The sequence below is a fragment of the Pinus tabuliformis genome, chromosome 3_2 (assembly GCF_031772625.1).
Source record: "Pinus tabuliformis cultivar Carrire ecotype Pingquan chromosome 3_2, CPIR1, whole genome shotgun sequence".
In the NCBI taxonomy this organism is placed as follows: Eukaryota; Viridiplantae; Streptophyta; class Pinopsida; order Pinales; family Pinaceae; genus Pinus; species Pinus tabuliformis.
In genome coordinates, this window is record NC_142302.1 from 1,231,154,900 (window position 1) to 1,231,168,138 (window position 13,239).

General features: G+C 35.3%; 1 protein-coding gene and 1 pseudogene across 1 annotated transcript; one reads left to right on the top strand and one right to left on the bottom strand.

The window, feature by feature from the left end:
- Nucleotides 1-1,962: 1,962 nt before the first annotated feature.
- LOC149185190 (protein WEAK CHLOROPLAST MOVEMENT UNDER BLUE LIGHT 1-like) lies at nt 1,963-2,643 on the bottom strand. The gene has a single exon (XM_089415583.1). The coding sequence runs from the start codon at nt 2,641-2,643 to the stop codon at nt 1,963-1,965; it is 681 nt and encodes a 226-aa protein (XP_089271709.1).
- Nucleotides 2,644-10,063: 7,420 nt separating this feature from the next.
- On the top strand, nt 10,064-12,979 carry LOC149185191 (uncharacterized; annotated as a pseudogene).
- Nucleotides 12,980-13,239: the final 260 nt, after the last annotated feature.

Here is a 13,239-nt window from a genome sequence, read left to right on the forward strand (position 1 = left end):
CCCACAAGGCATGACACCAAAACCATTAGTGATGTTAATGGCAGAGTGAAGGAGGATGCTATAACATTGGGGACCTGCACTCCAAAGGAATGGAATCCCAAGATGGGAATGTGCCACTCTGGTAATGAGACTTGAAAATATTACAAACCCCATATATATAGTCATTATTATTATTTTTTCGAAGGAAAATCTCATGGGAAATCCAAGGGATGCTTCCCCACATTTGTGGATGATATCCCTTGTAAACCTGTTGACATAGACTTGTTTGTTTAACCTAGGGGGATTTGGTTTGGAGCTTCAGAAGAAAATGAGCAACTATTGGAATGACCCATTTTAGGAATTTTGAGCATTTTCAAGGGAGTAGAGGCATAGTGCTTTCTCTTTCTTTGTCTTTGCAGAATCATGTGATTGCTTGTGGTTTGGATTCAGTAGGCATGTGTGTTTGGGTCATGTTCTTGATTTAGGACCATGTGATACATTTTTTTGTTTTGTATGCCCCTATCCTTAGCTTTGAGAAAAAATAGTTGTGGAATTGGATGGCCTCTTCTTTGTTCTAACTTTATCCATCTTTAGGGGGCACCTGACCATGTTTGAGTGTAAAGGAGACAAGTGTGGAGGTGGGGTTTTATATATGGACTTTATATATTGTACATATGTAGTAGTGGTATCCCTTTGTCTATATTTTCTCTTTTTTCTTTGACAAATAGTGTGGGTGTTGCCCAAGATGCTTATTGCATGATAATCCTTTGCAAGGTCACTATTGGGGACAATGATATGTTGGTTCATTTTATTATGAGATATGATTTGTGTGCTTCCTTTAATTCTATGCAAAATGGAAAGTCCTCAAGATTGGATGGTTTTCCTTATGAAGTCTCTAAGTTCACGTGGGACTTTATTGGGGATCATATTTGTTGTTTAGATGTAGATTTTTTTTTCTAGGTTCCTCTTTGAGTCCCTCAAGTCTCAATTATGGCTTGATGAAGCCTATTCCTAAGAATGAAATGAGAGACTCTATAGGTGTTTGGTAGCTTATTACTTTGCTTACCATTTCTTACAAATTTGTGGCAAAGGATTTTGCTTTGAGGATCTGGTGAGTTTCCAAGTATGTAGTGCGACCGAAGTGGACTAGGTTTGTCCAGGGGTCTGGTCAGCCTGGGAGGCAATGGAGTGGGCCAGAGAGATAGGGAAACAATGCCTTAAGTTGAAGATTGACTTTGAAAATCCTATGATCAAGTTGGTTGTTATTTCATCTTTAAGATACATTGATGTGCTTAGGTTATGATTCACAGTGTGTGGGTATAATGAGTGATCTTTTCACCAATTCCTTGGCCTTCGTTTTGTCATAAAGCCTTATCCCTATGGATAGTGTTACATTAGTTGATTCAATAGGGCCATCCTTTGGTGCCTTATGAATGAGGTAAAATTCTTCCCCACATAAAACTTCAATGTGTTAACAAGAAAAAATAGGGAAGTATATATATACCAACATAGGAGCCCAAATGACACATATCAGAACTAGGAATAGACATATGCCACTGCAAAATTTCCTTGCCTTACTTTGCTTTTTACCTAGCTGATGCTCTGCTCTGGAAAGAGTTATATCACACTTGACCAAATACAAACTTGCATAAATATCTTCCAACTGAATATCACACACAAATTCATTGTGTCATGTTTACAGAGTAATACATCAAACTTTTGCATGATCTGTCATGAATCAATGAGATGAAAAATGTATAACATATAGACATTTTCATGACTGATATCAAAGTATTTAAGGAAAATCTTTGCATCTTTTAGAAATAGGAAAAGGTTGTCTCTGTAGGAAAAGGTTGTCACCGTCCCATTTTTACTAAAAACTGCATCTATGACCAGATGAAAGACCCAGTGACCTTGATGGCCCATGCAACAAATTAAATATAAGCAGCCCAATTGTGCTTCTAAAATAGGAAAACTGTCATTTTATTTCAATGGATGTTTTTTCTGATTTCCCACAGATAATGCAAATCGTGGAAACCAAAACTTCCTCCTCTTAGACATAATTGGCCTATCTAAACGCCTTTCATCAAACTTATTTTCCATGGAAGCTTTCATGCTCAACACCTGACCCAATGATGTTATTGCCATGACAGGAATATTTTCTTGCTCATTTCTATTGTCGAGATCATTTGGATTAGAATATGCATGGTTTTTCCAATTACTGACTTGATTTTGTGGCACACCATATCTCTTCGCCACAGTAGCTAAATCACTAGCTTTTATATGTTGTCCATTTTGTGCTCTCCATTTTCTAAGCTGATCCTCAACTATCAATTTCGCTGCGTTTGCCATCTTTTCATTCTGTGAGGCAACTTGAAGAGCCTCCCTCCTTGCTATTATCTCTTTATTTGCTTCTTCCAATCTCTTCAATATTTCCCATTCACTATCCTTAGTTGCATCTATTTGGGCTACAACAGATGCCACCTGCTTGTCAGCAAGTTCCTCAGCTTCACATGCTTGATTGGCTAGTGCAAAGTACTCATTAAATGAAAGTGTAACTGATAGAGTCCTGGCCTCAGAATATCCAACAATTGACTCACTCTGATTCATAGCATCAATCCTAGCAAGAGACAATACTTCTAATGCCTGAGTTGCTTCTGCCATTTTTATAGCTGCTTGTAGCCTACTCTCTACAGTTCTAGTACCAGCTTCTGATTATGCAGCTTCTTCCTTTGCTTTTCACATATCCTCTCTAGCTGCATCAACTTCAATCTTGTTTTTATCTGCCTCGACAGCTGCTTGTTGTAAAGCTCTTGAAAGGTCTGTCATAGCTTCCTTGGATTGCCTCTCTCCATCTTTCTAATTTAATTGCTTGTCTTGTTTAATTCGATTCAACCTCCAGAGAAGCAACTACTGTATAAGACGTTTCTACCCTTTCTCGTGCTTCTTTTAGCATTGCACTTTTCCTCTCCAACTCTCCTTTGAGTGGCTCAATGGCACCTGCTAAATAAGTTACCTTCTGTGTGGCTTTGTTTATATTTTCTTTCATCTTCCATAGTTCTACTAGAGTTATATATTCGACTTTAGTTTTTTTAACCTCTTGACTCTTTGCAAGATCCAGTTCGTACAGTGCTTTAGAGATGGAATTTTCAACTGCATGCATATCTGCTCCTAGTTTAAGTTCTGACTCTTTAATAGCTGCTAATTCTAGTTTCAAGCTCTACAATAAATAGGATGAGGCATCGAGCTTTAACATGAGATCCTTAACAAGAACTACTTCATTACTCATCATAATCAGTTCCTGGTTGACATGCTCTATTTCTTTCCCTTCTCCTCATACTCTTAGTCTTTGTCCATAGCTACAACATGTTGCTTTTCTTTTGTTTCTGTATATAAGCCCTGAGCTATATCTAAGAAATTCTTTGTGGTCATAAATTCTATGGTTAGTGCATCTGCCTGCTTTTGCACCTCTTCAGAAGCTATCAATGCATCGATTGCATTTTCAAGTGCAATGTCCCTCAATTTAACTGAAAAAATGTATTCTGAAATATTTTTCTCAAGCTCCTATTTGACAACTTGTAGTTCTAAGATAACTGATGCATTGCTTTCCTTTTCAACCTCTAGTTGTGTCTTCGTAATGATATTTTCTTCATCCAAATCAACTTTTTCCTTCTCCACAACTCCTAGCCTTGCAAATTCAGAGTCAACTGTTACTTGCCTTTTTAAAATGTTAGCACTCTCCAAATTTAATGTTAATTCCTTTATGAGACACATCGTTTTGTACTTCTCCAATATAACCTGTGATTTTTCATACTCTATTGCAATCAGAAGTCTTTTCAGTTCTGTAAGCTCTTCCTTCGTCTTTTGAAGCTCGGCTGCTACATACTGGCATCTCTGTATAGACAATTTTTGTGTTATTTTGTACCACCTAATATAAAGACTAGAATCCCATCTTGTAAGTCAATTAGAATAGTTGCAAGAAATAATGTTGAAGAAAATAGATCTTTCTTGAAGTTCTTCTTTAGAGTCATAATTGTATTCACTCATAACTACCGTATTACAGGTTACATGAATAGTATGAAGTGATTGCTTATCTATAAGATACAAGCTCCATTCCAGTAAAAGTGTTAATAACAGTAATACCAACCACAATCAATAGTGTCACCTTATATGGGCTTAATAGAAAGGCTTATACTAATAGATAGTGTGATTTCCTAATATAGCTTATCCATATTGTCAAGGTTACAGCTATGTTAACTATGTACAAACTTGTGAATATGGGTTGTGGGTTGTGAAGATCATTGATTATGGAAACTAGTGTACTCAATGCTTATAGTGGTAAAGCAATAGGGCATGATTGAACTAAGTGTATTGAGCTTGAACTATACTATCATTCATAAGGGTACTAATCCCATGACTATGACTACTCTAATATGCTACCATAATTGTGTCACAACCTTACTGTGATTGACCGATGATAGATACCCATATAGAATAAGGGAAAGCATAGGATGGCTTGTACACAATGTAATAAGTATTAGTACTATTCAACAAGGTCATGATTATTCCATAAGATTAAGTGCATAGATTGGTATCATTACAACTGTTAACACATAGTCTAATATGCATAAGCCACCAGCTTGATCATATACAAGATATCCTATAGGTATTGATGATCAAAGTGTATTCTATTCTGCTTATATTTGCATATGCCTTCTTGTCACATGCATTCTTATATTCATGGCAGGGCAGTGGAGAAATTGGTATCAGAGTAGTATAGAAAAATGAAAAAAATGTAAAATTCAGAAGTACCCCCTATCCTCAATGGTTGACAGAGGGTGTTGGGTATGTTATAGATGCAACAATGAAGCATACATTTCACTTGATTGTTAGCCCCTTGCCCAACAAAAGGTTTGAAAGAAATAAAATTCTTTTCATTCAAGAATGGGATGTCCCCTGCTTCACACATACGTGGGGATCCTTGACACCATCAAAAGATCCCCATGCCATATACAAATCTATTTCTGGAATTTTCAGAGTTCTAGGAAGCTTTATGTTAACAGGTTTCTAGATTCCTCCATAGGCAAATCTAACTTGATGACACACTTGGATTGGAAGAATTTCGTTGCTTTGAAAGGCCATTTCATTAGACTTCTCCCTAAGTTGATGGTATCAATGGGAATAGATATTTTTCAATCTATGTATGTCTTATTTGTTCTTTACTGCTAGTCATTGTCACTAGTGGTAGCTCTTGATAGTTCTTTGGGTTGACATAATCTCTTATTGGTATGCCAAGCATGGAATTTAAAGCAGGCAATTCAGTCCATATAAGCTGGGTGTATGCGTGATCAACATGGGGAAGGGAACTATTTGTGAATGTTTAAATATGGGTTGCCAGGCTAGAACTCAAGACTACTTGCAATGAGACAATCCACAAGATGGAATCTTTGGAGAAAATGAGTCTAGATTCTGGAAAGATTATTATAGACATGTAGTGTGAAGGAGAAAAGCTACAGGAGAACAAGAGGATGTGGTTGTTTATTACCTATTCTTTTGTTTGGCTATGTTTTGAATGCTTCAGGAACATGGTTGGAAGGGTAGAGAATCAATATGTTTTGGGAATTTCTTTGTTATTAATGTAGATTTTAATAAGATCGTTTGAACATATCAATTGAAATACATCTCAACCTCTAGTTATTTGTTTTGCAGGCGATTCCTCCTGTAATCAGAAGTGTCATTGGGCATGACATGTGGGTGTCTGCATTATGTAAGAAGCTTAAGGATCGCTGGTACTAGGTAGGTTATAACAATAGGACATGATCATTGTAGTTCAACAACATAGTTCTAGAATTTGTTATTCCATGTTGAATGCAATCAAATTTTTAAATGTGTTGTGATTGAAGTAGCTTATTTACTTTCATATATAGGTATTTGAAGGCGAATTTCCAATTATTGCAGCCCATGGGTGAGTGTTTAAGCCTAAAATATTTTTGTGCCTGTATGGATTTTATTTTTCTGTGATCTGAGGCTTCCCTTCTTGTGTAGAGAGGAGAACATAGCATACAAGTAACTTGATCCTGGTTCCCGAGTGTTGATTTTGAAAGCACTATGTGAGATTCGGGTTGAGGTATAAAACATATTTGCATTTCTATTTTGGTGGTATCATCAAAATGAAATGATTTCATTCGTCATACGTCATGACCAAGTTAAAAGAAATGCATGAATTTGCTGGTATTTTACCTTTAGTGTAATTTTGGTGATAATATATATTTTTAAATAAAATTGCATTTTTCCTAGGTAAAATTGTTCTTGGTTGCCTCATGATCAACATCGCAGTTCTGTTGTAGTGCTTCCAAAATAGTTCATAGATAACAAGATCTATGTTTTTGCAGTAAAAAAAATCATTAGGTGCTTGTTTGGTGGTGCCAATACTTGCAAACCATTACATCTATATCCGTGTTTTTTTAGATTCTCTTTAGTTGCATATTTTTCTTACATTTAATCTTTCTGAGAACAACTAATTAATGTGACCATTATCTTTTGGCCTTTCATACATGACAACAAGAGGACATTCAACCCCATATCTATAGTTCTCTTAAGCATGGAGTTCAGATCTCAGCATTTCGTAATGAGCAGATCGAGGGGGATTCACATGGAACTTCCTACTGGTAAAGCTGTAGATATTATGGAGTCTTTGATGTTGCATTCTTGTTTATAGACTGTTGCGATTCTCATGATTTGAAGGCCATCTTAGCCTTATTATGAGTTCATTTGTTACAATTTTAGAACTTATACCCTAAGCCTTAATTGTTATAAGGTGGAGATTCTAGAAATAGATTGCACAAAAGAAACAAAATTTTAAGTATGTGGGTGCCTGCTTTGTTGAGTGGGACCATAGGTAGGATCATGACAAGTGGTATTAAAGAGCCATAGCTCTAGGGCTTGTTGTGCCAAACCTGTCTTTTTGCTTCTTTTTGGTTCATTCTAGGTCTTTTTATTCGAGTATTTACTATTGTTATAATTGATGTGTTCATCATGTTGTATTCTTTATTTGATTTGTTTAGGAAGTTGTGATAAATTGATTCTAATACTTATATGTTGGATTGATTTTAAGGTACAAGGATGATTCCATTATTGGTCACCATTTATACAGGGAGATTTGGAAGATTGAGGTAAAAAATAAGACTAGGGTAAATGTCGTTTGTCCTTGCTAGTGGGAAACCATAGCAACCAATTTTGATGAATTTCAAGCTGTAGCGGTAAGTAATTTAGTATACAAACATCTTATCCTGTTCACAATTTTTATGATATCCATTGCAATCAGAAGTTTAAAGGTTCAGATTGTGAATGAATTTTGTGTTATATAATATATTTCATTGCATGAAGAATAATGATAAATAAGTAAGTCACTTCATAATGTTGAAGCCATTTTTTGGCATGCCATATGTAACCTCAGATGTTAATGCTTTGTTGCAACTATTTGTAAGACACTTGGTAATGAATACTTCTAACAACTAGGATAATGGATCTCTGCATTGGTTGAGTTTAGTAGTGAATGCATTTATTCAAGCCATATCCCTTGTCCTTTACGACCCACGACACTCACTGTCCTGAGCTGGCCCTGACTAGCCTTTCAACACTATCATAAGGCCAAAGGTACCCTCAATGATGAAGTCTAGGCCTGATTTCAGACCTTTTAACCCAGCTTTTGGAGGAGCTAGAAACTAAAAGTCCTCTATCTAATAGTCTAATGAGACAAAAGTGATGTTCTATTATCTTTGAATGTAATTTTTTATTGTCTCTAGAGAGACAATAGTTAGGATCAAAGATATTGTCTCTTTAAAGACAATATGTCTTTAATCCCAACTATTGTCTCTAGAGAGACAAAAGTGAAATTGTCTTTTGAGAGACAAAAATGCTTGTGTTATATATTGTCTTTATAAAGACAATATTTTAAGACAATTTAATTTGAGACACCAATATTTTAAGACAATTTAATTTGAGACGCCGCTTAAAGACAATATTTAAGACAATACACAAGTTTTCTTTTGTCTCAAGTTAAGACAATTTACCCGAAAAATTGTCTTAAATATTGTCTTAAAACCCTTTGAATGAATTACATGTGCTTGGGTACTAATAAATTTAATGGTGTTTTCCGCTATTCTGATGAGATTTACTTTCATGGTATGTGTTTCGTGTTTAATCCTTACTTAATAGTATGTTAAATCATACAACTCAGTTATATGGATTGCTTAATTACCTCTCTTATAGAAATAATGGATTAAATGATGCATGTGACCATCGTGTGATCTCATATGTATATCAAAGTTATTAGATTATCTTTACATTGATAAGGAAGGATAACATGTCTTAGTGTTTTGCAGATGTTCATGCATGCAAGGAATTAATGGTATATCATTTTAATTATGCATGTATGGGTCTCTAAGATATCCAACGAATCTAACTGGAAAATAGATATCGAGTGAATTTATCTTGAATATCACCAAGTTGACTAAGATAACTAGTATGCCTATAAAGATATGATAACTCTAGTGTTGGGTCATAACTCAGTGAAGGTTTATGCTTTCGATAGTTGTCAATATATCGTCCGAGAGTCACGGTATCTGAACCTTTCCTACATCTAACAGATCATGCTTAATATTGACATGATATATAAGCTTTATAGATAAATTTAAAAGTCCGCTTCGTTGCCCACGGATATGCGGGTGGGCTAAAGATAGCCTTAACCAGGATACAATCTAAACAATAAATGACAAAAAAAACAAATTCACAAGAATGGAAGCCTATTAGAAAATTTGTAGAGTAGGCTCAAGAGGTAAGTTCAAACCTTTCGACCTATGGGTCAATCCGTCTCTGCAGAAAAGTTTGAGAACTAGATAAGAGAATTAACCCAAACATTTTTTAAAAGGTGAAATTTGAAAAGTAGATTAGGTGAAGTTTGAAAAGTAGATTATGTTTTTTTGACATTACAGGGAGTAGGAATTCAAATATTAACATGGTTATTATCAAAATATATAACATGTTAGTCTTTTAAAGCATTTAAAATCTAATAAGGGTTTTTATGCATACAGTTCCCATAAAATAAGGGCTTTAATTGACTAATCTGTGGCTTATGGATCAAATACGAAAATAAAAACCAAGTAGTAAGGCTTCAAAGTCGCTGGTCAAAATAGGTTGCGTCTCTATATTTTCATCATGTTCATTTCCTATCTGTCAAAGCACTTCGAAAACATCACCGCTCATTAATACAATTTAAATTAACTGCATCGGTCATATATTTATACATGTGAAAGGATAAGGTGGGGACTCGAGTACACCTCGTGTTATGCACAAGAATACAGTCAAGTACGCCTTTTCATTAATTTATCAAAATGTTATCTCTTGTGCCAAGAGAAAGTCTTCACCGGTATGGGCGACATTGAAATCAACTCAATGCTCGGTGATTCATGACTGGGCAGTATTCAATTTATTGTACCTCATCGCCAGTTTTTACAAACTTTACTATTAGGTTTGTTTTGTTAATTATGTTGCTGATAATATGAATTGGGTGGAGTTTAGGTTTCAATAGTTTTAGAATCAAACTTTTCCAGCAACATTATAATAATTAATTAGAAAATAATAATAATTGTAATATGTGTGGTTTTGAAAGTTTATTGTCGATCTTACTTATATAATTTGAAATATGAGTGAATGATGCGTTTTCTATAGCGCCTTCGTGTCCATGTTCTCGACGATATTCCTTTGTAATGTCTAAATTTGTCATTTTATTTTTCTTTCCAGATAATTTGGAATATGCTGTAATAGACCTTTTCTGTCGGGTTTTGCTCACCATGTCGCCGACCATATTGCTGTTGAAAGTGTATGCCCCAGCAAAATTTGGAATATGCTTGAATGATGTGTTTTTAGCAAGGGTATAATTCCTTCCCATAACATTTATATTCGAGCTTGCCTTCACCCGAAGAAACTAGAATGTTTCTCGAGGAGAATGAGCCATTTGACTAGTCTCAACCCACACATTGGGTACAGGATTTAGCAGAATTTAGCAGGGACAGGATTTAGCAGAATGCCTCCTTTTCACGCCTTCAGAACCTCGTCCTCCATCGCAGCTGAGCAGCCTCATCGAAGAACGCAGAATCCGAGGGTAAACATTCGGCCTGACAGATGCCAGCAACCCAACCTCTGTGTTGCCCTTACTGCTTTTCTTTACCTCCGCTCACAGCACATTCAACGGATCCTCTCAATGAAGGAGTCCGGGCAAGATTATGCAGAAAATTGGTCGTCACAGATAAGTCCACCCATTGCAGCACAAGTGGTAGCGACTGCGACATCGACCGACATGATTTTTGGTTGTTCGTCTCCCAATTTTACAAAAGACTGTCAATTCGATGGCACAATTTCATGCCGTCTCAGCTCCTCTGTGACATACTCCAGGTATATCAGTCATTCTCATTTTCCTCATTTGTGTCTTCACGTTATCAAGTCTGTTTAGGGTTTCGGAATCCTCTTTTGTTGTGAAATCTTAGACGATAACAGTGTATACATACCTACATGGTTCTTTAGAATTACGAGATATGTACTTAGTTCCCAACTAAAACCTAGATCATCCAACATCGTCCTAAGTTGCAGCCTAATCAGTTTCAGACTTTGGACAAGCCATTCTGCAATTTATTGTAGACAGGTGATTCATAAGACATCATCCGATTCAGTAACCTAATCGCCAAATTTTCCCAGCCTTATATGCATTATGAGAGAGTAACAAATTAAGATTAACCATGAGTTTGCGTCTTCCGGGATTTGTCTTCCTGGAATTGCACATTTTCACTTTTATCAGGTATATTCGCCATTTTTGTCCACCACTCCCCACTCCCACGTGATTAACATATCAAAAACTAGCTCAGATTGAGATCAATGCAGAGTAAATATCGAAACATTTATTAGATTTAAAAATCCCCACTACCACGTGATTAACATATTATAGAACTAGGTCAGATTGAGATAAAACAAGAGTAAATATGGAAACATTTATTAGATTTTTTAATTGGTTATAACAATAAAAAAATCATAATAGCTAATTATATTATAATTTTATCTCAAATTATAATTATTAATAATAAATAATTTTTTTATTCAATTTTTTTTCTGAAAGATCCTGGGTCTAAAAGAATAAAAACTCAATCAAATTACAACTTTATTTTAAACTATTATAGTTATTATTAATATATAAATTAAACATATATATATTTTTGAAAACTTTGAAATAAGATGGTTAATTATGGAGATTTATTTCAACTTTATCATGGAGATTTTAATATGTAAGAGAATTTGGTTACAATACCATGGCTTATCAATACCACATGCCTAAAAAATGATAATTCATTTTATATGACAATTTTATTAATTAACCAATTTAATTAACCCATGAAATATAAATTAGTTGGTTTGTGTTGGGTTTAGTCTCTTAGGATCACAAGTGATGGAAACAATTTTACGGAATTAAACTTTGCAAAGGGCTAACTCCAACATAACTACTTTGCAAATAAATCTCAATCTTTAATTTATGTATATAATTACGAATATTCTAAAATATTTAGTGGAAGTTAAATCTCTACTATATACATTATTAAATTAAAATTCTAAAAATCTTATTCCACAATAAACCTAAAATATTTAACTTATATAATAAAAATATATTATATTAAAATTTAAATAATAAAAATATGTAAATGACAAAAATATTTAAGATATATTATAGTATATCAGAAAATGTTACGATTTAATTAATATAAAATTATAAAATATTTAGTACATTTAAAGTTTATTAAATATATATCTACAGTTGAGATAGAGACACATTCATATTAATATTAATATTAATGTGGTTGTTGGTTGTGTGAATTCATTTAGCAGGAAATATTTTGACATAGATTGACTGGAGTTTATCAGGATGTTTGTTCCCGGACGAGCACTGCATTTGAGTTGTGTCTGCTGGGAAATGTCGAAAAAGCTATTGCGATAGATAAGGAAAAAACCAGTTTTAATGTCAGCGAGAATGCTGAGCAGCAGAGTCGTTCTCGTCGCTTTATAATGAACAGTCTACGATTCGCAGGATACAACGCAGGCATCTGCAAGTCACAGTGGGAGCGAACCATTGGACATCCTGCAGGTCAGTCGGTCTTCTAGAAATAGTAGTACAAACACATCCAAGCTCCGTTTTGACTGCCCCTCCTGAAACCCGACTTTTGTCGAAAGCCAGTTGATCCTCTTTTTGACTTTCGTTTATATGTTGGTACTACTACTCTAAATTCAATGCATATAGATTTATTTGTTGCCATCTTGTCTTTTGTTTCTGAAATGCGCGAGATGGTCTGGGTGTACAGGCAGTTACGAGTTCGTAGATGTAGTTATCGAAGGAACGAAACTGAAAAACGAGCGTTTCTTCATGGACATCGATTTCATGGCCCAATTCGAAATAGCGCGACCTACTACCTCTTACAACCACCTGCTGTAGAAGCTTCCCACTTTGTTCGTCGGGAAGGCAGACAACTTATGTTCGGTCGTCAAGATAATGTGCGGCGCAGCCAGGAGATCTCTAAGGGAGAAAGAACTGTACATCCCGCCTTGGAGGAAATATCGTTACATGCAAAATAAATGGTTGGCTTCTTACAAGAGAACTACCAACCCATCTGCTGCCAGGGCCACGGAGAACGCTTTATTTCAATTTCCATATCCAAGAATGGAGCTTCAGGCTATGACGTCGAATGCTCGCGTACTTGTCGACCAAAGGGAGAAAGGCAACGTAGCCTCTGAGAAAAACCTCACTGCCAAATCAAAATATACAGAGCAATCCCATGAACGGTTCGAGACTCGTGATCTTTTTTTGAAAATAGGGGACCCAGAAAGACATGTAAATAGGATTTCAAAGTTATCCACGGCCTTGGCAGAGGCTGGTCTTATGACCATGATCCCTCTGAAATCTTAGGATCATAATTTGAAATTGCGGCACTGTTATTTTCTTTTGGAATCTCTCCTAGAGGAATATAAAACTGGATATGATATTCACAAACAATATTGTATCCATCTAGATGATTAATAAAAAAATATACGCAGAGGGTAAAATTAGGGAAGTTGTACATAAAAGTCTTACCGAGGTGATCCTTGTTGGGGATTTTTCTGGTAAATCCCAAAAACAAACAAATCAAACTGAACACAGAGGCAATGCTCTGTTTTTCTGCCACAGGA

Excerpts from the sequence above, each read along its gene's own strand:
- LOC149185190 (XM_089415583.1), bottom strand. The coding sequence starts at position 2,643 with ATGGCAGAAGCAACTCAGGCATTAGAAGTATTGTCTCTTGCTAGGATT.